Raw genomic sequence first — 26,404 nt, forward strand, 5'->3', positions numbered from 1 at the left:
TATGGCGCAACGCTGCATTCATCCCTCCCCACCAGCAGAGGGAGATGTTTAAAACCTAGTACCACCAAGATGATTTGTCTTGAATGTTTAGTTGTCGATCTTCCTTGAACTATGACGCTTCTGTAACCTTCAGTGTGCATGTGTGACAACAGGAGTCGGCACATCGGCTGTGTAAGCTGTATAGCGATATAAAAATGGTAAGAACATGTTATTTTTGCTAGGTCTCATGCGATTATGTACTGCGTTAACTGTAAAACATGTGATGAAATAAGGTGTTTTTTTTAGTGCTACTGTGTCTAAGTTGCTCTACATAACGAACCTAATGCATTTCAAAAGAGCTTCAGTAATAAGAAGGTTAATGTGTTTGTGTGTTGAGTTCTGTCTCTTTGTTTCTGACACAACAGCCTGCTGACACTGTTAATAACTGTTTTAATCTGAACACTTTAAGGCTAAATATCTCGCTCAGATCGTGGTGATGGGTGTTCAGGTGGTGGGACGAGCTTTTGCCCGGGCTTTACAACAGGAGTATGCAGGTATTTATGCTTCTGTTATCCTGAGCCTGACGTCTGATGTTATGGATTTGATTAAAATGTTATTACACCTCTTTAAAATAATGTTTAACCTTTAAAGGAATCTTTAAAGAGGTGCAAGTTTAAGACTGAAAATGTATCCTTATCTTTAATATATATATATATATATATGTATATATATATATATACATAGACTTTTTGTGCCATGGACCAAATGAGGCCCACTAAGTTATCACTTTTTCCTTCAAAAGAAAGTGCTTAGCCATGTTGGGTGAAAAGTTGCATAACAGCCCAGAAGCACTCTGATGATAATGTACAAAAGTTGCACCTGGATGATGTTTTCATACCATTGTTTATTCATGGCAGTAGCAAAATTGAATGAGATGTGGGTCTCTTCACAGCTTGGAAAACTATGGAGTTTTATTCAAGTGTTAGAAGCAGCTTTAGTGTTTCTACAAAACAACAATCTATCTGCTAGTCTCATTCTCCGACATAAGCCATGTTGGCATCGCGTCACTTCAGGATGGATCTCTGTTGTATATTTCCCTCTCCCAGCGAGTCAGGCAGCAGCCCGGGCCAGGGGCCGACCCGGGCAGCAGTCTGCCGCAGTGTCCAGCATCACTGGGATGAGTGTACAGGAGGCTCAACAAATCCTCAACGTCTCCACGCTCAGTCCTGAAGAGATTCAGAAGGTAATACCAGGGTTGACTTCCGATGTCATGTGTTTTTCCTAGTGAATGCTAATACTCAAAGCTTTTTAAATTTTACAATGTTGTAAATCTTGAACTTTATAATCAAGTTGGTTAATTATGAGTTTGATTATGTATAACAAATATTGTGGGGTTTTTTAATGCTGCTGTTTTTAGTGCGTTTACACTGACTCTGAACTGTTTATCTCCTGCAGAGCTATGAGCACCTTTTCAAAGCCAATGAAAAGTCAGTGGGAGGTTCATTTTACCTGCAATCAAAAGTGAGTAGTCTGTTTTTTCCACATAAAATCACAATATTAATATTAACCTTAATGTGTGATGCCATGTTGTACTTTTGAATAACAGCAAGAAAAACATATTTTAGTTTAAATCTTGTGATATCCACAGCAACAAATCGATCATTATTTTGTAAGATTTGCTTCAAAACATTATTTCCACAGTTCGTTCAATGTTCAGAAGTCTTAAAAGTTATTGAAATTGCTTTTATAAATGTTCTGGTTATTTTCCATCCTTTATCCCTTTTGATTTGCCGCATCACAATCTGCACACACATTCAAAAACCAAATTCATTTTGGCCTGTAGACCTTCGTTTAAAATTGACATGTTGGGTTTTATTGTTTAAAAAAACATGCATTTACTTCCTTCTACCACTTTTCCCTTCTTGCACCATTATTCCTTTCTTTCTTATTATTTTTTTCCTTCCTTTGATTCTTCTTTGTGTCCTCCTTCCTTTCATGTGTCCTTCCATCTCTATTTTTCCTTTTTCATCCTCCCTTCTATCCTTTCCTCGTTGTGTCCTTTTGTATCCTACCTTTCTTTCCTTATTTGTCTTTTCTTCTTTCTGTCGTTAGTTCTCTCGTGTCCCACTTCACTTCCAGGCGCCCTTCCAATTGTTGCTTCTTTGTTTTTCCTTTCATTTCATGTCCCCCTTCCTGTTGTTTCCTTGTCATTTTTTATCCTTCCTTAGTCATGGTTGCTTTGTTGTATATTTTCCTCTCTAGTGTCCTCCCTCCCTCCCTTCCTTCCCTGTCTCCTTTTTTCCTTCTTTACTGCGTGAAATCTTAAAATGGAACATGTTTTGCATAAAAGCAGATGTGTACACCATGTTCCTAATTATTTTTCCTCAGCAAAAGGCCAGATTTCTGCATTAAGAAAATATTACTCACACCTCACACCAGGTGGTTGAGTTATTCTGTTATTTACAGTTGCTGTGTTAGTGTAGCTGCTTCATCCTCCACTGCAGGTCATTCATGTGCCGTTTTCTTGCATTGCAGGTGGTGCGAGCTAAAGAGCGTTTGGATGAGGAGCTAAATATTCAGAAACAAGAACAAAACCAGCAGTCGCAGCAAAATCCAGAAACATAAAGGATAAAATTGGACCGCTAGTTTCTTCCCCCATCTCCCATGTAAATTATAACCCAATAAAGTCTTTTCTTTAGTCTTTTGTATGTGGCAGTGAATTCCCATTATACAATATGCAAGTACTGTCTTTTCTATAGACAATAGGTGACTGTAAAAATAATATTTATGACTGCAGTGTTGGAAACTCGGTTAACAATGCTTTTTGTTGAATGTAAATGAGGATAATATGATTGTCAGAGTGTGAAAGAAACAGTATTTGCAGAAATGTAAAAAAAATAACATAAGCACACTTATCAAATGCAACTTTATTAAACATTTTGTTTTCATTGACATTATTATCAATATCGTAATAAAATTCCTCTAAAACAGGAGAACACCGCTATGTTGTACCAATTGGAGACTTTTACAACGCTTAAAATTCTGCATGTTCAACCACAGAACATGGTGCCAGGAAAAATATATTTTCATATAACTTTTTCTCATATAGTGTATAACTTCTATATTTACCTGTAATAAAAAAGGCACTTGGAAAAATTAAAATACTGACATAATATCTCACAAATGTGCAAAAAAACGTAAGTTGAACAGGCCTCCTGTGGCCTTAGTCATATCATTAACCCTTTGTGCAACACTGTGGCACTTCCAGCAAAGCGAGCCTCTGATGTGGGTCATTTTTGTGTCCTGGCATCTGGGATTTTAAACAACTCCAGGAGTCCGTACCACTTTTAAAAATGTTTAACAGAGTCCTACTTGAAACCCCGTAGCGACTATTTCCCAAAAACAACACAAACACAGCTTAGACATTGGAAAATAATGTGACAGCATCCCCAAACGTATACAGTTGAGGGGGGGGGGAAAGTGCAGATTATTACAGGCTGAGCTCAAAGGGTTAATGGATCATACAGCTTATTTAATATCGAAAATGTGTGGATCCCATTTGGACCCATGTCGTGCTGAGATTTCTGCTGCCGGCGCTGAGTCTCTGTCCCTGGCCTCTTTCAGCATCTGTTGGCGCTGCTGTTGCCATGGAAACCATGTCTGGCTTACTTAACGCCTCTTTCTGACGACATTACATGCGAGGTTTGTCCATTCACACGGCAGACTACTCGTTTCCAATACCTGACCTGACGCTTGAGCTAAACTGTGTGTGGAGGTGGTGTTATTAGGAAGGAGCTTTGTAGTGCAACTTGTATGGCAAGACATTTATCATGTAATAGACATGTTCAATGTGCGTACTGAGAATTTGATTTAATCAAAATGAGTGTGTACTTTTTAAGCATTAGTAGTTGAATGGTTTGTGTGCATAACATACCAAGCTTAGACATTAAATGGTAAAATGTTTACTTTTAAGGAATAGACATCTTGAACTTTTGTAAATAATCCGTTTTAATGGATTTTGATTGCTAGTCCTGCAGGAATACTGATAAAAAAAATAACCTCAATGGGTTATGTTATTAACATATTTCTGCTCTAATGTGAGACTAATTCTTCTTGGTGTACTTTAGTGTTCTTTGGTAAATGTTTTGTAACCAGGAGGTGGTGGAATTGAGCCACGGGTTTAATCTAAAGAAGACGGGTAACACAGAAGAGAGAGGGGGCAGGAAGAGTTCAGTGGCCTACTTTTCTGCAGGCTGGTATTTCTGTGAGAGGCTGCCACAGTGGGCCCAGCACAGCCGGTGACTTCAGAGCTGAGAGGGCCGTTTTGGTGGGTGGGTGGCCAGATGGAGAGCGGCAGCATAGGATGGCTGCAAGTTGCTTTTTTTTTTCTTTTTCCTCTGCTGGCACGCAACTTCCACCCTAATAGCTCCCCTGTCCATTCTCTCATCCTAATAACCCTTTCTCTTTCCTCTCAAGCTGCCAATCAGTCGAAAAAGTTGACTCTCCACAAGTTTAAAATGTAGGTAAACTTTTTGAAGTTTCTGATCGATCTAACCATCCGTGTGAAGTGTGAGCCTCTGGTTGGAAACTGCAGCTCTGGAAAGCCATCCAAAACTTTTCCCCCCAACTTCAACCCCTTCACAAACTCATCCCCGGCAGCAGAAAACTGATTGCAGAGCAGCCATGTAGAACACAAGAGGCAACTTCAACATCACAAAGAAAATGTCTCGTCTGAACATCTGCAAAAATAAAAAAAATCATAGTAATGGCAAAAATATAAAATAGAAACGGGTAAATGAAACAGTTATAAGGGGATTTTTCTGCCAAAAAAATATGAGCATACTATTTTCAATTTAAGAGGAGAATTTCTTGATTTCGGATAATGTGTTGCCCTGATTTGAAACTCTGCTCCCACGCTTGAAAATAATCATATCTGGTTCCAAATATGTTCTGCTGCAAAAGAGGTTCTGCATAATCTGCTTGCTCCCTTTTGCACAACTATCTTCTGCTCCTGTTTGAATCCTACATGTCATGCTTTAAAAACTTTTTAGATTTTCTTTGCTTTCTCTTGGAACAAAGTGTTGGTAGCAGTTACAGCCAACAGAATCACAGGTGAGACTTTGACATCACTGGCCCTTAGGTGTAAATAGAGCGTAAGATATTTGTGCGAGAGGCATCAAATCTGATTGCAAAAATTAGAGTTGATGCAAGAGTAGAGTATTTATTAAGCAAACAAGTTTTTTTTTTTTTTTGTGAGAGCAGAGTTGTGCAGGGGAGCGCAATGGCATAAAATGTCTTGCTCTCAAATTGAAAACTTTTGCTCCTAAGTTTTGAAAATGAAAAATTACACTCAAAAACAGCCAACGTCATCAAACACAGACAAAAGAGACGGAGGAGTGATGAAGAGCGAGGAGAGATGTCAGTCTGTTTAGTTTTAAGGATCCTCTCCTGCTCCATCCTCTTTCAACACTATAGCTGCATGAGCAACACAAGTCTGACGAAATTCCCAACAAAAAGCACAATTTTGTAAGGGGACTGAAATAAGAGCTATTTTCTTTAAATATAACATTTTAGAAAACATGTCGTTTTTAGTAAGTGCATGTTTACTGCTTAATCGAACCATGAAGTGTTTCCCAGAAGTTTTTTTTACATGTTGTTTGCCCCTTTGGACAGACTGAAATGAGGCAGTTAGGGATAGTGTGGCGTCCTAGTCAGTCCAGCTGTAGGCAGCACTGAGTGTATCCCATCTCCCGCTGTGGAACAACGTGAACATTCCCTCTTTGTTTTTTTTTTTGTTGTTGTTTTTTTCACAGCTGAAGCTTATTGGGGTCGAATCTCATGTAGATAGGCCCACCACCTGTTTTTCACAGCTGGTTTGGGGTCATTTTAGCTTAAAGAATACAAGGCTGCAGTGTTTATCACCACTGAGGGCCTTTTATACACAACCAGGTCCCGTTGATTGAATTACTGTAAAGCAGCTGGACAATCCAGGAGCTGAACAGTGCTGGTTTTTGTGAGTCGGGAGGTTGCGACACGTCCCGCCAGTAGGGGGAGTCAGACACACCAGTGCCTTAAGTTTCACTTGTGAAAAAAAGAGAGGAAGTAATGGTTGGTCATTGCAAGGTGGCTAAACACCGTTTGTCTGTTCGTTCGGCCCCCGGTCTGGTCCGTGTTCATCACCCTCCACAAGACCGGGGACGGATTGTCAAAAGTGCTCTCGCCCAGTTTATGAAGCAGGAGGAGCAGAAACATTTAGCAGCAGTTCTGAGGTTTCAATACTATAAGTTGAGACTGTTAAGCTCTCTGTTTAAATGAAGTATAAGACGTAATAAGTTCACTTGCTTTGGTTCGGCAAGTTTGTCAAATTTATGTTGGAAGATGTTTCAAATGTTCAGAACATTTGAAACATCTTTCTATTACATGCGTGTGTGTGAGTGCTTCCTTTGTGGTGTGCAGTGCCTTGCAAAATGCATTCAAACCCCTTAAGCTTCCTAACACTTTGTCTTTTCAAACAACAAAACTATTCTAAATTTTTTTTCATGCAAACCAACACAATTTATTGCATAGTAATACATTGTATCTACCTTGAACATACGTTTTTAGGTCTTGTAACCGGTTTCCAAGTGTCATTACACTTTGACTGGACCATTCTAACGCGAGAATGGTTTAGCTTTTGCTGTTTAGCGTTGTTGTCCCCCTGGAAAGAAACCACTATAACTTTCTCAAGTCATTTTATATCTGTCTTGTGCTAGTTGGTCTTTGTAAAACTCTACTGATGTTCTCCAAGAGACCTAAAAGGCCTCCACAGAACAGCTGTGTTTATGCTGCTGTACTTGGTTGCACTGGAAAATCAAAGTAAACGGGGCTGAATAGAAATACATCACACCTTTAGTTTTTCATTTGCAACACGGTTACTTTTATGTAAATCTGAACTGCTTAATGCCTGGGAGTAGTTTGTTGCAAAATGTGTAAAACCTCAAAGGGTGTGAATATTTTTGCGAGGCACCGTACCTCAGCACTAAGCTGGAGGCACTCTGTCAAAGTACAGTCATATAAATACTCAATGATGAAGAAGGACATTTTTTAAAAACACAGAGCACTAAGACTGTCACGTTTACGGTCCTTTTCCACAGAACCAGCCAGAATGAGTAAAGTATAAAATAAGAAAGCAAAGAGGAGCCTTGTTTTAAGGCTTTGTGATACAAATCCAGGACTGTACATATTCCTGAACACAGATCTTGGGCCTCAAGTTTAGTTCTTCAACAATACAAGAGGCTTGCGTTGTATTCTTAAATTGTGTGAGGTGATGTGTGTCTTTTTCCAAACTCCTACCTTTTAATGCATTGCCTGGAATTGATTGTTCAAGCCAATCCATGTCACCTTTGACATCCCACATCCTTGCTATGGAATCAACCCCCTGAGCTCTTTTGGAATGTGTGTGTGTGAGATAGAGGGCGTGTGTGTGTGAGATGGCGTGGGTATGTGTGTGTTTGTATCAGTTAACCACAGCTGGCTTGAGCACCACAGCGCCTGGGGGAATGACCACCCACGATAGGGGATCATGAGACCCACCTGTGGAGAGGTTTAGGACCCTCCCAGCCATCTCATCCTCTGCTTCATCTCCTCTGCCTCTCTTTGCCTGGTGACTGTGGGGCCGACGCTCTGAAGTGGGGCCCAGCACTGGAACCATTGGCAGGCCAAGGGCCGAGGAAGGGAAGGCAGAGGAAAGTAAAGGGGCCTTAGCCAGGCCCAGAGGGGAGCCGTTAAAGGACAAGATGGATGTGCCTCCTAGGCTGGCTGGAGACGAATTGGGGCTCCCCAGTGTGGTGAGGTCCAGGGGCCTTGGGCTAAGAGGGGACAAGGGAAGAGTACCGCCTACGCCCTGCAAGGTGTGGCCTCCCAGCAGAGCGGCAGCTGCTCCAGGGATGATGATGTGAGCTCCGCTGACATAGGGCAATTCTGAATCCTTACTGCCAACGCCAGAAGGTCCTCCGCCCTGACTTCCTTTCAGCAGAGAGCCTACCCCGCTTGGGGGGCCCTGCTCCTGAGCCACAAAGTGGCCGTGCGCTTTGATGTGCTTCCGCAGCGAGCTGGGATCTGTGTAGCGCTTCAAGCAGCCTACCATCTTACAGTAGTAGGGCTTGTCTACGTAATGTGTGCGCGTATGCTTGAAGCGGTCACTGGAGTTGGAGTAGCGCTTGTTGCAACCCTCGTAAGGACAAATGTAGGGCTTTTCACCTGCAGAGGGGAGAGATTTTCCACATGAGAATTTATATACATCCTAAAAAAATACATTTAAGAAATGCTTTCTTTACACCCTAAATATAAACAGCAAATATCACTGCATTTAAGAGCCAGAAATTCAAAAACTCTAAGTGTGCAAAAGAAAATAATCACAATCAACCTTTACTGACACAGAAAGAGCGTATGGAGCCCTCAACTCTCTCAAATATAAGATACAACCATATTTTTGTGAATGTTTAGTAGGGATGTTTAGCTCCAGTCCTTCACTGACAATGTCTTTCAGGTATAAGATGTCTACTTGATCCAACACAATTGATTCAAATGGTTTAATTGGCTTCGCAGCAAACACCGTCTTAGGTGATTTTTTTTTTGTATTTTAGCTTTACTGTTAATTGGGAGCCAAACAGACCTGTATGCGAGCGGTTGTGTATCTTGAGGTTCTCCAGGCGTGAGAAGCTCTTGTTGCAGGTGGGACAACGGTGTGGTTTCTCATTGGTGTGAGTGCGTATGTGAATGAGCATTTTGTACCTGCAAGCAAAAAACAAACGTAAAACGTTGGTTTTAATACAGAATATCTGATATGCCCCCAACGAATGATTTCATCACCTGGCATTAAACCCTCTTCCTTTTCGAGCACAGCCCTCCCAGTGGCAGCAGTACCCAGAATCCTTCTCAGGTTTCACATGGAAGTCGTTGACATGGTCCACAAGATCTTGTAGAGAGTCAAAGAGCAGGTGGCACTAAAGGAAGGAAAACATTTTCTGTAAACCGTAAGAGGTGATAAAGGTTTCTCAATATCAAACTCCAACTCTTGTTTACCTTTTTCCAGTGACATGCAAGTTGTTCATCCGCTGAAAGGTCAGGAGAAGCCCGCTTGTCACTCGTTTGGCCAATGAACATAGAGGATGGCAGGTGAAGTCCTGCTCCAGGACCAATTGGCACAAAGAATTGAAACGCCTGCGAGATGTGAGAATTCTGATGAACAGTAAAAACAAACAAAAAAAAAACAACAGAGAAATGCTGATAAGTTTTTTTAAGTAACTAGAACTGAATTTTCTGGTAAGATTGAACTTTTCTGCAACAAAAACTCCAAGTGTGTTTGGTGTTGTATGAAGGAGAAAAATGTCATTCCCACACTTAAGTAAAGTGCAGGATCTATGATACTGCGGGCTGTTTATTCTCTAAAAGGCTCAGTAAGGCTTGTGCAACTGACCAAATCAACACAGAGCAGCTCAGAGAAAGTATGCAGAGGATTGGTTAAAAATCCCTGCCTTTATGCTACTTTGTGAAATGTTAAAGGCAAGGACTAAAAACTGTTCTATTGCCAAACGTGTGGTACCAGTTATTTTATACATTAAAAATGGTTGGACTTTTCTAAATTTGCCATTTTGAGATAATCCTATGTGAGCTTAATTTAAGATATTTTTCACATTATGAGGAGCATGGGGATACTTTGCTGAAAAACAGGTAATCCGGGCTTGATCGCCAATAAAACTAAAAAGCTAAAAAAGCCACTAAACTTATAACTCATTCCATTTTCTTCAAGTAGTGTCCTGCTGCAAACCCTACTATATCTCAAACCTCTGCAAAAGAGTGAAGAGACTCTCTGAGCCTCAGAGAGCTAATGAACAGGCTTACCCACGCTGAGAGTAACCTGCAGTGGAGACTTGCTCAAGCAAAAAGCAGATATCTCAGTGAAACGAGTTAAAAATCTAAAATCTTGGAAACACACACACACACACTCATTTCCAATGCGGAGGGAATTGTGTTTTTCTTTGCAAGAAGAAAGCGAGTGTTTTCCTTATGGTAAACGTGTGAGAAACTGCAAGAAAGTGAGAGTGATGGAGGTTTATCTAAGAATAAGGATGTAGCTGTAGGCTCAGGGGGTTAGGTAAAACACAGAGTGGTGGCTTAACTGCCTTAGCAATTCAATTCAATTGCACTAAAATTGAATTAGGCGGCATGAGGTCTGCATGGCCGTAGTTTTGTCTTAAATCTGATTACACACACACACACACCCCCACGCACGCCCACCCCCGCACACAACATGCCAATGGGGCCACTGAGTGCATGTTTCACAGACAAAGGCAATTGTTGGGGACACAAGTCGTGTTTGATAAGAGCTTTCCTTCCCCTCTCATGGACAGAGGCCTCCCTAACCTTGCATAATTGAATTCCCCTGTGACAGTGTGACACAACTTGATGTTGCCCCTGATTTGATGACCCAAACATCCTGAGTCAGACTATGGAAGGAGAGCGTAAAACTTTGAGTGCGGACGGCATACAGTGCCCTAAAAATTTTGCAATATTGACACTGCTTAAACTTTCTCACAAGTTGTTATATTACAACATTTCAGGGTATTTCATAAAACAAATTTGCATAATTAGTCAATACTTTGTAAAAACAAAATTATCTGTAATTACCACTGCAAGTATTTTTAGATGTAATTACATCTTTGCAAAATGGTCCAAGCTCAGTCAGATTGGACAGAGAGGATCTATAAAATAAATAATAAAGTATTTTTGAATTTTGAGTTGAACTTGAATTAGCAACACAGAACATTCCACTGTGCCATACTCTTTCCATTTTCAGATTACGGGCTGAGTAATGCGACTAGATGTTGAAAGCTTGTGGTTTGTATTTGTAGTAATGTGGAATCGTTTCCACATTTTGTCACTCCAAGTGTTTGCAGGAACTTGGATGTCATACTCACGCCTGAGGGAACGTAACTGCCGTTGCTCATTTCTGGAGAGCTGGGGGTGTGTCGGGAGGAGGGAGACATGCTCAGGTCCACTGCAGGAGGTGTTGGGGTGTCAGTCCGGTCGTAAGGGACCACCTGCACACCTGAGAAAGTACACTCATGTTGGAGTGATGTCACTCTTGAGATATCTGTTACAGGGACACTGGACTCACAGGACGACCATTTTTGTAAACCTGACCACCAGCTACAGATTAGAACCCGCTGTGTATAAAATTTTCACTTTGTTGGTTTTACCGTTTGCAGAAAATTGATCTGAATAGTTTCAGACAGGATTCAGAGCTCAGTCTGGCACAGAAGATGACCAGTGATCTCTGTAAAGTTTGTCCTGTTCAATCCTATTTCAAATATGGCATGTTTCAGGGGGATAAAGGTTTTATCTCTAGGTTCTAAGTTATATTTTTTTTCACTTTAATCTAGTTTTTTTCTGCAGTTCTTATGATTACTAATAAAATTAGGACCAATCTACCCTAGAAAAACGGGTTCATTCTTAATTTGTCGAAGACGGATAATGCTAATTCTCAAAGAAATAACCTTTGGAAACGTTTTTGAGAATTAAGAGAGATCATGTTCTGCAATAGCTTTTGACATTATCTGTGGAAGTATTTTTATGTCAGTTGTTGAAACAGGAAAACCATTAAAACAGGAGAGACACCAGCCTTTGAGATTCAGAGTTGCCCACCTTTTGTTTCGGATCTCATAAACTAAATAGACTTAACGTGAAGGACACCGCATGAGGTTAATACCACCTTTCCTCACACGGAGCTTTTCTTTCTAGCTGTTGTTGTTGGACATTACAAAATAATCACAAAAACTATTGCAAAGTTGTCTGGCCCAAGTATCGATTTAAGCTTTTTTTCACTGCTATCAGTTTTGTGCAGAAGCGGCTTATAAACTAGCCAACATCAGTGTGTCTGCTTCTGGCATCGCCTGGTTACCACCTACCTGAGTGTGGAGATGCAGGTGAAGCGGGCTCTATAATTGCTGTCCCATCATCCGTCATATGCAGCTGGCGAACCCGCTTGGGATGCAGCGGTGAGAGAAGAGGAGAGCGGGTTCCCCTGTCCTTCCCGTTTGCCCTCCGAGGTAGTTTCAGGTCCAGGGGTTCGTCCAGCGACAGCATGGCTGCAACCCGCTGACCTCTCAACTGCAAAAACAGGGATTGAGGTAAGGTGTCACACTTTCAACGCTATATTCACTTCACTTCACTTTTTTATTTGTAAAAAAAAAAAAAAGAAAAGCTTTGGAAACCATCTGTCATTTTCCTTCCACTCATGTGCCACTTTGTGGGGTTTGTGTTTGTAGCAAGAGAAAATAGGTGAAGACTTTTTAGAGATTAGTCTATTTTCAAATCTCTTAGTAACTAACGTAAAGAAATTCAACAGTCCAAGATTATAAGCGTCAGACAGCAGAGGGCAGGTTCTCACACCTGCAACTTTTCCCACATGAACTTTGTTTAAAAAGTATCTCACATTCCACAACCCCACTAAGCAGGGAGCGCTCTCCAACAATGGCAAACCGACCACAATCAAAATCTGAAACACTGAGAAAGAAAAATAAACACACACACACACACACATACACACACGATGAGGACTCAGTGACCCCCTTCTCTTTTTCCACCCTGACCTTTACTCTCACACTCTTCCTGAGGAATTTCTACAATCCGATCCAGATGGTCGGCCCCTCTGCTGGGCCTTTTTCACCTCACCCCGTGGCCGGTTTGCTGGCCTTTACACACTGTCGCATCAGGCCCTCCACCAGCGTAACCCATCCTATCATCCCCTCTGTGCACCTTCCAACTTGGACCTTTGAGACCCGCCACCAACGCCGCAGGCCTTCAGCTCCAGCTGTACCCGCTCAGTTCACCTCCTCCCTGCTCTAAGCACACTGACCTCTGAACCCAGCCAGAGGCTTTGCTGTTGTTGGAGACTTTAATTGTCCTCTTCCTTAGCCGCAGGACATTTAGAGTTCCTTGATAACGTTAATTTGTGCTTTTTCACATTATATCATGTTAGAATCACAATCTTCACTGAAAATGTGGAAAAATGAAACCTTTTGGTCTACGTAAACAGGGGTGCACATTACCCTGAACACACAATTCCTACAGTTAAACACAGTGGTGGCAGCATCATGTTATGGGAAGGCTGTTCTTTAGCCCAAACACTCTTCCCATCAACTCTGACCAGCTTCCCTTGCTCTTCTGAAGAAAAGCAGCCCCACACCATGATGCTGCCACTACCACATGAAAGAAACTTGTTAACGAATGAGAAAGAAAAAACTAAGACTGATGTCCGGGTTCACTTTCCAGCAGAACAAAAACCCCAATTAATGTATGTTAATATGCGAGATAGTAACGAGTTAATAATCTGAAGCAGAATTTATGAATTTATGATCACAAATGCTCTCTGTTGAATCTGACTTAGCTTGAGTTGTTTTGGAAAAAAAAAAGAGATGTATCCCAAAAAGAATAGGTGGTTTTGTAAAAGACTTACATCAAATTCAAACAAATACGACAATAAGTCAGATCAAATGTGCCAAACATTTCCAGTTTTGATTTGTAACAAATATTAAAGTTTTTCTATGTCTTTGTGTTGCTCTATCATATAAAATTCCTATAAAACACAGTGAAATTTGTGGCTTTACCATGACAAAAATGGGAGCATTTTCAAGAGGTAAGAATACTTTTATAAGACTTTAATTAAATATGAATACATAACAATAAATCCCATGATTTAGGGCACACTGATTTAACATAAAGAGGTGATTCTGTTCTTGAACATCATCAGAGGTTTTCTACATAACACATCCAGGCTGTACTAGTGCTGTAATGCTGATTTAAAGCTGAAACCTCAGAGGGCAATGCTTTAGGGTTCACTGCTCCACCTCACCAAACAAACATGGACACATCTCCTCAAAAGCCTCTTCACAACACAGCAACAAACAGGCGTGCAGCCCTACATCCTGATACACATCTTAGCCAGGCACTCAAATAAATCCATCCATGCACAGAAGTAATTAATCAAGCCATAGTTTCACAAATTCATGTGTCCTTCCTCTCTCCTTCACACAAATGCTGACGCAGACTCATACAGGCCACAGTTTGCCGTGAATGGTGGGCTTTGAGAGCAACTGGCCGGGAGCCACATGAGACGACGGCCTTGTGTCTGGGAGGCATGGAGCATGGAGGTAAGCAGGTTCACCATCCCAATAAGTGATGGCCTCAGCTTGCACATGCATATCCATACACGGGGGGATTGCAAGAGGGTCCAGAGACCCCCGTCAGCCAAAGATAAGAGGATGATAATACACTCAGAGGGGGTGCAAACAGGGAAGCAGAGTGTGTATATACACAGAGCTGCATTATGCTGCTATCAGTTTGATCTTACAGCAAAAATAGACACTCGTGTTCTTCGCAAGGATAAAATCTAAACATTGTGTAGCCTTCATGTTTGCACACTATGTTACCAACAGTTGGGATCAATTTTACCAGATGAAAACACAAGAAATAGCGTGATGTGTTAAAAACAGACAAACAACCTGTCACGTTTTCAGCTGAGCACGTGTCACGAGAGAGCACAGTCGTTTGATCAGTGAATATGTTGCGACTGATATTTGTTGTGCTGTAACAGAAGACAGGAGCATCAAGGTGAGGTTTGACAGGTCTGATGAATGTAATTAGTTTCTTCTGCATAAATTGTGCAGGGAATTACTTGTTTGTATGTGTTGGCTACATGCCTTTTGTGGATATGAGGCCTGGTAGCATAAACTATTTCTAAAAGTCTACAGCAATTTTGAGGTTTCATTTTATTGTTTTATTTAGAACAATGTCTCAAATCTCTTTGAAAATCAAAATCCTTGGCAATTGCTTGATTATAAAAGTTTTCCATGTGAGTTTATGGAAAACTTAGGCTTGATAACGTAAACACTGACCTCCTATGATCAGAGGTATCAAAGAGTCGTATTACTTTGACATTTCAACAGTTGCGAGTGTTCAGACTAAGATTTTTGCTGGATAAAATCAATCTGAGTTGAAAGCATTTCAAGTTTTTCTATTGGATTTACGTCTGGACTTGGGATGGGCCATTTGAACACCTGGATATGATTATATCTAAACCTTCCATTCCGCTATCAAAGGTGAATATTTACCACAGTCTCAAGAATTCTGCAGCCTCTGGCAGCTTATTCCAAGGATTTTCTTGGAATAAGCTGCTTCCCTGTTCCTTCTGATAAAAAGAATCCCCACAGCATGGTGCTGCCACCACTACGTTTCACTGTGAGGATGCTGTATTCAACACTGATGTGCAGTGTATGAATTTTGCTATGGAACATGTAGAACATAGCAACAAACAAATATTAACCCATATTAATTTGGAATTATAACTGAAAATAACTTTATAAATGTGATGAATGCATTAAAAGCATCTTAATAAGCTTTAATATTATTATTTATACTCAACTTATCTTAGTGAGTCCCAGTCATCCTCAGAGGAGACGCCTCCAGTGTCCCCATGGTTGTATTTCACCTCTTCCTACCCTCAGTCAGTCTGACTGGGAAGTGACTCGATGTGTGTGTGGATCTTGGACTGGACTTGCAGGATTTTGGCTAAATCTTTGAAACAACATCCACTGAGAAGGGGCTTGTAAGAAAGAGTGTAACAAATAGGGCCGTGCAGCAGAGAGTGGGAGTGATGCAGGCAAGGGAAGATTATGGCGTTCTGTCCGTGCATGCTTGTGAGATGAGTGGGTGTGTGTGCGGATGTGCATGTGTGTGCGTGTAAAGCTTTGCTGTGGGTGGCTGTGAAGTTTGAGGAAGGGGTGTTGGCTGGCCCCCATGCAGACTTCCTCGCTCAGCCGTGGGGTCGGCACTGTCTCTGAAAGGCAGCATTGTCCCTCCCTGGGCCCTCTCTCAATCTCTCGCCGAGTAAACACGGACTACAGCAGCTGAGTGGGAGGGAGGAAAGGAGGGAAGATCGCAGGGGCCACAGCGAGGATATATGAGGGTGAGGAGGAAGTGGTGGAGGAAGATTCCTCAAAGGGAGGTTTGTGTGTGTCTTCTTAGCGAGCGTTATCATCTATCTCTTCGTGTAAATCTTTCCAACCTGAGTCCTGAATTCTAAACACAAGTCCCTTTGAAGACTCTTGAGTCGGTGTGTGTGTGTGTGTGTGTGTGTATGTGTGTTAGAGGGTAAGTTTGGGTCAAAGATGGATGAAAGTTGGGCGGGTTAACGACTGAGACAGCATAGAAGGGGCATCAGGTCAAAGGCAGGGCTGCATGTTTCAACACCTCTGTGTTCTGGGGCTAAAAGCCCACGGATCAAGGCTGACCCGGCCCTGACTGCCTGATCTTTCACCTGATCTGATCTGAGGACATCAGAACAGGGAGGGTTAGGTTTCAGACAAGTCTGCTTTAGAGAACATAGCTATCAACCATAAGATGATTATGCTTCAGGGTACAAAATCATATTGTGCAATATTTTATTTTCCAAGCGGATTTAGGGTCTAGGAGGGTGAAAGAATGTGTATGTCTACAGATTTTGTGCGGCCCCCTCTGAGGTTGGCTGTAACTTAATCTCCCTCCTGCTGGGACCCTGGGAGGTGGTCTGTAGGAGGTAAGTCATCTCTCCCCAGGGCTCTTTGTGCGCTCACTCTCATTTTCACACACATGCACGCGCATGCACTGAGGCCAACTGATCCAAGCAACACTATAAAAACACAAAGTCGTCTTAGGCTGATTTCTTAATCCCTAAAATGTCAAGGATTTCAAGGTGTGATGGAGGGAAAAAACTAGAAGTTTTTCAAGAAATCAGTGAAATGACACCTCATTAATGAATTAATATAATCGAGCTTCAGGCACATTTCACTGCGGTTATTACCACTTAATAAATTTCCAAACCTTTATGCCAGGACCCAAAAAGCTGCCCTAGTTCCTGGAAAAGGTCTCTGTAGTGGAAACGGGCCTGATGTGAACAGAGAAACTCCCTTGAGTCTTTGACATGAATCACCGCAGAGCAGAACATTTTCTTCCTAAACACTGTTAAATGTGTGAAAAAAACATGGCCGCAGTCGTCAATAGCAGCACTTATAAGACTAACGGACTTAAAAGGAAAAAGTAAAAACTTCTTGTGTTTCCATCCAGCAGGTACAAGGATTGGGTAAGTTATAAATGACTGAGACGTGGGTAAGTTGCAACCCCTGACTTTTTACAGTTGGGATCCACATGTTTAATTCAGACCTAGAGTAAATAGATGGAGTTAGCACTTCTCACAAATAGGCACAAATCTCTGGAATAGTCCTGGTTTAACAGATCAAAAACTCTTCTGCTCTATCAATGAAATCTATGAAAAAACTAAGCGAGTTACTTTAATACTGAATTATTAATATGTTCACATTGAGAAACTGAAGAAATCAGACCCGTATGAGGTCACTCTTTTAATCCCTCTTCTGTCATTACTGACGTGAGTTGAGGTAATAGCCACTAAGGACCCCACCTATGCTGGTACATGAACCCACCCACATCTTTCATCTCTCACGCATCACCCAGCATACACACAAACACACATAGTCGGACAGCTGAGAAGTTTCTTTTTCGGGCTTTTGTCATCCTTATTCAGCCTCCTCCTCAGACAGGAAACCTCAGTTTCCACTCCTCCTTCTTTGGGCCTCTCATTCTCTCCTTCTTTTTTTCTTGTATTCTTTAATTTTTAAACTCACATTTGTGGCTATTGTGGGTTGTTCCTGTGTGCGTCTAGCCCTAGTCACTTTACTAGAGCATTAAATGATTATTTCTCATTTGTACATTTTCTAAGAAACTTAACAGGGCTTTAAAGTTTTCTACTGTTGTCATTAAATTAAACCTGCAAACGTCTTTTTTCAGCCCCGCTGCAAACATACTGAATCTTAGACGGTATTATGTAATATCAGAATGCATGCAGCCCCCAGGGAAGGGCTTTTGAGGGAAAACAGTTTGTGGAGCCCCGGAATACAGAGGAAAAGACATTTGCATTAGCGCAGTCCAAAACAGCCACCAGTTCTCTCAGGATTTTCTATAAGGAAAGCAGGAATAAATTAGCACAAAATGGAGCAAATGGGGGCAAAAGAAGGATCAAAAGGAGAAAAAGTGAGTAAAAGAAGGGAAAAAAAGGGAGGGATAGGTTTAGTAAAGTAAGAAAATAGTGCAACAGGAAGCTTCTGAGAGAGCTACTGATGGCCCGCAGCCAGAGCTTTCAGACACGGAGGAATTCCAGGCAGAAGGCAGGGAAAGAGAGAAGGTGCCAGGAGGGAGGGAGCAGCCGAACAAGGAGGGCGGGTCGCGCTTGTGGTTTGTTGTCAAAGGGAGACCACAGCAAGAGAAAGAAGGAGAGCATGCTTAATGCAGCTGACTGTATTTAAGATGTGTTGAATTGGTCCAGCAGTATGTCAGTAAGAAAGAAAATATAAAATCTGTTATGATACTGCATAGTTTCATGACAGATTGACAAACTTCATAAATTTTAGATTTTAGGTTGAATGTTAATACTATTTAATAAAATGAAAATAAAATGTCAATTTGAAATTATTGAATAGAAAAAACACTCTAGAATACATCTGAAACGCAGCACAGTCTTCTTAAAACGCTCCAGATTGAGTCAGTAAGGAATTATTTTACACAACATTATTTTATATCATTAAATATTCTTTTTAGGTTTTATGTGTATTTTTACATAGTCATTTAAAGCACCCAGTTCATAAAAATGTGGCACGACGCAGTGGCCTGAGTGATGGATGGATGGTTTGGCAAGAGTTTTTTGATCTTTGTTCTTCTTTTATTCGCCAGGTCATTAGAAAAAGAACACTGTGCTCTCAGGAGAGAACATGATCAGAAAGAAATCAGTTCTGCAATAAAACATTCTTCCGAGATGCTTTGACGGAACAAATTAATAGAAAAGGCAGATTTAGCTGGAAAACGCTGCTGCACAGGGGAAAACTCCCCTAGCTGCACTTAATTTGCTTGTCTCTCTCTCTCAGGCCCTTCATAGTGAACATGCTGTCCAACACAAGTGCAGACTGAGAGGACATGCAATCACGTGTCTTTTCATTCTCTGGTCTGATCAGATGGTCTTCATGGAATAGCCAAATCTATAGTGCCACTCAAAAATATTCATGCCCATGTAACTTTTTTATTTCGATTTTATTCAAAAATCTTTAAGAAAAAAAAATTGGTGTAAGGATGTTCTCAGGTCAAGTGAGACAAAAACTCGCCTACATCTAAAATGCCATGTTTGGTAGAAAAACTAACACTGTAACACGGCGACGTGTGGTGGCAGCATCATGCTGACTGGATGGCTTTTCGAAGCAGATGAAAGCTAGATACAGAGCAACTTTTGGAATAAAATTTCTTCCGCAACACAGTATGTGGCATTTCAGGACAGCATCCACAGGAGAACGATCCCATCCATCAACGTGTGCAGCACTTTGCACAGTGGTTACAAGGGCTTTGAAGATTAGCGGTGAGTAATGTTACAATAACGCGGGACGTTTCACAACATCCCAATTTTACAAGGTGGCGAACGGCAGGATGCAGTTAGCGCAGCATGAGTAAGAGAAGAGAGAAGAAGAGAAGCCATCCCCAAACTGCTTTATTTTAACCTCCTGTAACGCCGATGGGCCTCTCCACCTCCAGCGGTGAACACAATCCCTCCAACCCTTACTCCTCATCTTTCATCTCTGTTCTCCTACACTTCCATGTAAAAAAAACCCCAAAACAATCTGCCTCATCTCTGCTCCCTCTTGACTTCCTCTTCACTTTCTCAGGCTATATTCCCATTCCCTTCTACTGCTCTCTTCTTTTCCTCTTCTTCACAAACTCCCACCACGTCTATCGCTGCCGTCTGTTTTCCACAGACACACTTACACACCAACCTCCTCTCCCTCTCAATCAAAATCTGTGGGCTCTCCCCCCGCAGGCAGTGATGCAATCCACCGACTCCTGCGTGCAATCTCAGGGTCTGGAGTTGGCTCGGCAGCCAAGCAGGGGCGTTTCCACAGCACGCTCGGCAGGAAAGCAACAGGAGGGGAAAAGATGGGAGGCGAGAGAAAAGAGGGAACACAGCCAGTGTGAGAAAGAGCAAAAGAGAGTCTGAAGCTGTGCGGGCTCATAGTGGGAGATCTGGACAAAAAAGTACCGTCATAAAAAGTTTACAGTTTGTGCTGCTTCTTTAGAAGCAAATGTCTGGCAAACCTGACTTTGTTTTGTGCAAGCGGGATGGTGTGTGTGGCTGTTGTAAATTGCTTTAAATGTTCTGGAAGGAGCTTTGGAAAGAACATGACTCTCGATGATCAAATAGCACAACATCTCAGCTCTTGGTCCTCTCATCAGCCCACAGGCCAGCTGTGTCTGTTTTGCTGGGATTGCTGGAACTGGATTTCGGAAGTGACAGCTCTTCGCTACTCCCACACTGATCACTGTCATTCCTGCTGACTCACACCACATTAGCATTACTGCCTCAAGAAATGCAAGTAACAGTAATATATTATTATTATTATTATTATTATTATTATTATTATTATTATTATTATTATTATTATTATTATTATTATATTCCAATAAAACCTGTCAGAAACTGCAAAATACATGCCTGTTTAGAATAATAAGAACAAACTATATGGATTCTCGAGTGTCATAAATTTTCCAGTAACACCAGAAAATTGATCTAGAAATGTTGCTGGTCAACTAAAAAAATCACTAGTGGGATCTGAAAAGTTAATAAGTTAGTAGCTTTTCTTGAACTTCCAAAAGAGGGAGAATGGCACATCAGTCAAGAGGCATTTCAAAATTAGAGCACCAGTGAAAAATGCCAAAATAATACAAGTTAAAAAACATATATTTTTTTGTTTGGAGCAAAAATCTAAACTGAATGACATGTTGATGTGGCCACATCACCCCAAATATTGAAGCATAGTACTGGCTGCATCATTCTGAGCAGAGTTTCTTTTACGACAAGAAAGCTGGCCAGAGCTCATGGGAAAATATATGGGGCTCCATATAAGGAAAATACCAGACGAAATGCCATTGGAGGCTTCAAAAGGTCTAAGACCATGACACTCAGTCCTCTCTTCAGCTCACAAACCAGCTGTGTCTGTTTTACTGGGATTGCTGAAAGTGGAGTTTGGAAGTAACACCTCTCTGCTGCTCCCTCATTCTCTGTCTGATTAAAAAATGTCCTTTTCTCCCCATTACGTTGTTGGGGCTGGGCAAATAACATGTATTAGCACAGTGTGTGTACACAGCAGTACGCCACATTCTTTTAATGCCGGAGGTGTGTTCACTAAAAGAGTGGCCTTATCGAAGAAAATGGGCTTGATACATGTTGAGCGGCAGATCACAGACCTTTAAAGGGCTCTAAATCTTCTTAAGCTGTTTCATTTGAAATGGTTTGCGACATGCAAAGCACGTACAAGCTCACTTTGCCAGATTTATAGCAAGAGATCTCCACTGAAAGACGCAGAAATGAGTCTTAAGTCAGGTCAGGAATGAAAAGCACAGACACCTGCCTCAATCTTTGAAATACTAGGTTCACTCTACACAAAAAAAATCCCAACAGACCACTCCCAAACACCTAAGTAGAGTTTATAGGTTTAAAAATGATGGCTAGTGAACTTGCAGTGTATGAAAATACTGTATCTAAACAGATTCAGCCAACCTGCAGCACTGACTCTGTGGAGTTCAGGCTAGTTCAGAATACTGTAGCTACGCTCCAACTTTGGGAGGGGCAAAGTCTGTCTCACAGTCATTTCCTGAACGGGAATATTATGGCACCACACGCATGAGAAACAAACCCCTTTCACACTGACATGCCGACCTGAGATGCTCTCCTTTCGCTTGCAACTCAATAAAGCAAGTGAGCACAGGGAAATCTCAAGGAAGCGGGTCTTTTTTTTAATTCAATAGCTGCAGTAATATGATCTCAGCTGCACCTTTAAGCAACACGGCCTCCGGGAGGCTGAGGCTGCGGCCAAGGCGAGGCGTGAGGTGGGGAAGCTCATCTCTGCAGAGTTGAAACTTTTCAGCCTTTTCCACTGTGGATTTTGGATTGCCACTCCAACTTGTTAAGAAGTAAGATTTAAGTAAAAAAAAAAAAAAAGTCATGCATTTTCAACTTTTCAAACACAAATAATGTGCTTAGAGTTTTTAACTCTTCATTCAAAGTTCAAATATTTTCAGTGAATTCCTGCACCTCCACCCAAACCTGTACCTCGGATCTCTGCTGGAGACTGACACCTCTGAAGTCATCCAGAGCGGTTGTGGTTTGAACCCAGCACATTTGTTCAAAAATGTTTTCATATTTTGTTGATTCACAAACAGTCGCAATTTATTTTTGTTCTCAGAAGTTGATGATCGACAGACACACGGTATCATATTCCGAAGTGGAAAGAAAAGGAAAAACATGGATTTTAATTAAAAGCATAAATCTAAAATGTGTGGCATTCATTTAGTCAGAACCCTTGAGTCAAAACTTTGAAGAACCAGTTATAGCTGCAAGTCTTTGGGGTTTGTTGGGGTTTTTTTGCAACACATCTTTGAGAAATAGCTCCAAAAAGGCAGGACTGGATGGAGAGCATCATTGAACATCAATTTTTAAGTCCTGCCACATGTTCTTAATTGACTTTATTTCCGGCCTTTGACTGGGCCATTCTAATGCGTCTAAACCACGTTTAGACTCCGACTGAAAGCTAACAATTTTTGTTCTGCTGGAAGATGACTCTGCTTGAGTCTCAAAGGTTATGCAGCTTCAAACTCCACGATTGCCCTATATTTATATTGTTTGTTGAAGAACTTTGTTACTTTCTTCCATTACGAAAGGACTTACTTAATGGAACCATAGAGTTATGTGAACGATGATCAATGAAGTTAATTCTTACAACAACAAAAACCAAAACTGACTAACAATACTGCTTTAAACTGAAACTCTAGCATAATTATGCACTACTTTGTGTGCATAAAATGCGTTACAAGTTAGAATTGCAACATACTAAAATGAAACAGCATCATAATGTGAGTCCATGTGCGCACAGAGGAGGAGGAACAGGGCAGCGCTTCAGTTCTCCAAACTAAAGCATTTTGAAAGGAGGAAAAGGAAGAAATACAAAAACAGAAGAGAGCAATTAGTAGCGTAGGAGATGTGTGCTTTTGTGAGTGATATGAGGCCAAGATTCCTGCTGCTGCTTTAAACTTGGGTGTGCCCCTCAGATTGTCTTTGTTTGAGCCCCATGTCTGTCTCATATGATCACACATTTACGCACAAAGCTCATGTTGTCTTTTCCTCATTAGGTCTGTCTGACTTAACCGTAGCAGTTGTTTTCGCTGAACAACCCTCTGCCCACTGTCGCCTCCACCATTGGCAAAGGAACAAGGTCAGGCCGTCTTTTTCTTTTTTCTTTCTTTTTCTTCTCTTTTGTCTTTATCCCTCTGCTCTTTTTTCCCCTTGCTGTATTCCTATATTCTGGCTCCTCTATAAGTGCCATGCTCCACCCTCCAGCTTTCATCTTTTGTGGCTCCGTCCAAGAGAGCGAAACGGCAAAAAGAGACCAGAGACAAGACAGATGCGAAGGGACAGATGGGGGACGGTTGAGATGGCGACAGACATGGATTGAGCATAATGCTGCAAAACGGAGCACCACTTAAATTCTTGATTTAAATTTGTTGACACTTCCAATTTGTGTGATCTCCTGGAAATGAGCAAGCAGAAGAATCTGGAGCTGATTCCTGGTTTCCTCTTGGTGAAACATCAAAGCCCAATAAATACAATCGTACAGGAAATGAAAAACTTTGAAACTTTGAGAGTGTGAATATTTTACCCAAAATGATTCAGACCCTTTTGCCCTAAGGTCATTAATTTGGACTAAAACAAGGACAGTCTTAGGGTAACAGCAACCAGACAGCACTGAAGCTGATTTACAGCTGACATTAAATTACACAAGTTGGGTAAAAATAGTTCTGTTTTATAGAATAGGCTAGAAAATTGGGAACTGTGATATTTTTTTGATGACTTTTCTTCAAATTCACAAATTTCAAAGCAGTACTAGCAGTTGGTAGACTTGCCTCTTAAATTGTATGACTTAGATCAGATATTTTACTTATACTTCATCAAGCTTCTCACAATTACAATTGGCCACTCCAAAGGCTTGATCTCATTGCCTCTAAACACTTTTCATCTAGAGTGGTGGTATACTTTCAGCCATTGCCCACTTGGCTGATCTACTTGTGCTAAAGCTTGAACTTTTTCACAGATGTCTTAAAATGTTGCTTCAGTGTTTCCAATTAGTGCTCTTTTTTATGATGTCGTCTATTTTGTGAAGTGCACCAGTCCCTCATGCAGCAAAACATGCACGCATGATGACGCTATCACTATACTCCACAGCAGGGATGAGGATCTTTGGTTTTTATACTGATTGTACAGATATATGAATGTTAGATTCATCAGTCTACAGGTCATGTCTTCATAATGAAGGTCTTTGTCCCTGAGCTTGTTTTGAAGGCATCTTCTGAAGGTCTTTCACTGTTGTGCTTATTTTGCACAAGAACATGTTAATCTCTGGGACACAGAAAGGTTTTCGTCCTGAACAGTATAATTGCTGGACATTCCCATGGTGTTTATGCTTGCATATAACTATTGGAGCTGAAAAATGTGGCACCTTTGGGCATCTGGAAGTTTTATCCAGGATGGAGATCCACAACTCTCTTCTCTTTCCTTTGATTTGTCCATTATGTCAAACAAGAAGCAATGTGTTTGAGGTGTTGAATTAAAATGCCTCAACAGATCCGATCCAGTCAGAAGCTTACACAGCCAAGAGATCATCTGGAGTTTTTAAAAAAGGTGTAATAAATTGAATGTCAGTAAACCTCTGAGTCTCTTAATATTCTGGCTTTCAGCAATAAGAAATAATGTAGGTGATCTATACTGACCTAAAAGAGGAATCGCTTAGTCAGATTAATGTCACAGTGAGAAGAAGAAAAAAAAGAGAGAGATTGCACAGTGTGTATGTACATATCTGGTTTCAACTGTACCTTTAGCAACCAAAATGAAAACAGTAAGGCTGCTTCTTAGAGCATCTTAAACCAGAACACGTCTCAAAATGCAACCTCAACCTTAAAACGCTTCCAAATTACATAAGGCTACTTCTCAAGCAAACGTCAGTACATATGAAATAAATTAGTGCTGGAAACGTATCCAAACCACCACGGAGAAGGTAAACACTCACAGGCCAGGCTTTTTTTTTTCTTTTTTTTTTAACTTCCTCCCTCTTTTACAGCTTCTATAGGATGGACAACCTCTTATATAATTTATCCGTTGCTTGTGAAGCTGCTACAGGGCAGGGGGTAAGAGGGGGGAGGAGGCTTATGGAAAAAGAAAAATTCAAAGGAGTGAAAGAGAGGTGGAGCGATGGAGTCTGAATTGGGGATGAAGGAGAAGACAGAAGAAGGAGGGGGCAAAGTCTGGAAGCTAGCTGACAGGAATGGATATGCCCAGACAGAAAGCCAGGGCCCAGGCCCAGACTTGAGCCTTATTTGAGTCTCCAAAATACCTCGCCCATCTCTCCGTCATCCCCCTGTCTTAAAAAAAAACAAAAAAAAACACCATCAGTCCCACTCCCCTTCTCTGCCTTCCAGTGAGTAATTCCTCACTCGTGCTTACAGACAGAGCTCCTCTTCATCTGACTCTTCTTTCTCTTCTCTTCAAACAAGAAATCATGCACATACATACCTTAGCCATACTATACTGCCAATAGCTACTTAGGGTATACAAGAGAATCCGGGGAGTTAACCAAGCGAGTAAATAACACAAACCAGCTGTGTTTCTGCTGAATGTGCAGTTTTGGGCTCGAGCTTCACGACATATAAAATCAGTAAAACTACATCTGCTCCTGCTGTCACTTAGTGCCTTGGTGGTGGAGGATTCCTACCCCATGGACTTTTTCATGTCGTTTAATAGAGCGACACAGGGTAGCATGTAACTGGTTTTTGCAGCTTCTTTACAAAGACAAATCAGAAAGGTTTTGCATGCGTTTATGCTAAGCCCCTTGGCACTGACACCCTTAAATGAAGCCAAGTGCAGCCAACTGCCTTCAGAAGTCACCTGGAAAACAGAGTCCACCTGTGTGTATTTTAATCTCAGTGTAAACACAGCTGTCTGTGGCCTCAGAAAAGGCCTCAGATTTTGTCAAAAAGCGTTGGTGAACGGACAAATGTGAAAGTTGCTCTGGTCAGAGGAGACCAAAATTTTAAAACTTTCTGGAATGCATGCAAAACTAACACTGAGTGCTCTGTCTTCATGGTGAAAGATGGTGCTGGAGCTCATGGAGCTCATATTTGATGGGAAGACAGGTGGAGCTAAATAAATAATGATCTTGGAAGAAAACTTTTGTTCCAGTAAGAAAAACAC

The 26,404-nt window shown here is 41.3% G+C and overlaps 2 protein-coding genes across 4 annotated transcripts in view; one reads left to right on the plus strand and one right to left on the minus strand.

Moving 5' to 3' along the window:
* Positions 1-2,680, plus strand: part of LOC116735223 (mitochondrial import inner membrane translocase subunit TIM16-like) — a 120,498-nt gene extending 117,818 nt beyond the window's left edge. Inside the window, exons 1-5 of one of the 2 annotated variants that reach the window (XM_032586957.1) lie at positions 71-197; positions 449-533; positions 1,086-1,222; positions 1,435-1,500; positions 2,515-2,680. In XM_032586957.1, coding sequence (XP_032442848.1) covers positions 195-197; positions 449-533; positions 1,086-1,222; positions 1,435-1,500; positions 2,515-2,604 — 381 coding nt within the window. In that variant the 5' untranslated portion in view covers positions 71-194 and the 3' untranslated portion in view covers positions 2,605-2,680. Of the gene's footprint in view, positions 1-70; positions 198-448; positions 534-1,085; positions 1,223-1,434; positions 1,501-2,514 lie in introns of those variants that run through there. The other variant, XM_032586958.1, reaches the window with a different exon arrangement.
* A 206-nt stretch (positions 2,681-2,886) lies between these two features.
* glis2b (GLIS family zinc finger 2b) overlaps positions 2,887-26,404 on the minus strand; it is a 30,678-nt gene continuing 7,160 nt past the window's right edge. The window contains exons 2-7 of one of the 2 annotated variants that reach the window (XM_032586964.1): positions 11,928-12,129; positions 10,938-11,068; positions 9,043-9,180; positions 8,830-8,963; positions 8,633-8,751; positions 2,887-8,217 (exon numbers count right to left, since the gene is read on the minus strand). In XM_032586964.1, the coding sequence (XP_032442855.1) occupies positions 7,475-8,217; positions 8,633-8,751; positions 8,830-8,963; positions 9,043-9,180; positions 10,938-11,068; positions 11,928-12,105 (1,443 nt within the window). In that variant the 5' untranslated portion in view covers positions 12,106-12,129 and the 3' untranslated portion in view covers positions 2,887-7,474. Of the gene's footprint in view, positions 8,218-8,632; positions 8,752-8,829; positions 8,964-9,042; positions 9,199-10,937; positions 11,069-11,927; positions 12,130-26,404 lie in introns of both variants that reach the window. The other variant, XM_032586963.1, reaches the window with a different exon arrangement.

Source organism: Xiphophorus hellerii, chromosome 16 (assembly GCF_003331165.1).
Source record: "Xiphophorus hellerii strain 12219 chromosome 16, Xiphophorus_hellerii-4.1, whole genome shotgun sequence".
Lineage (NCBI taxonomy): Eukaryota > Metazoa > Chordata > Actinopteri > Cyprinodontiformes > Poeciliidae > Xiphophorus > Xiphophorus hellerii.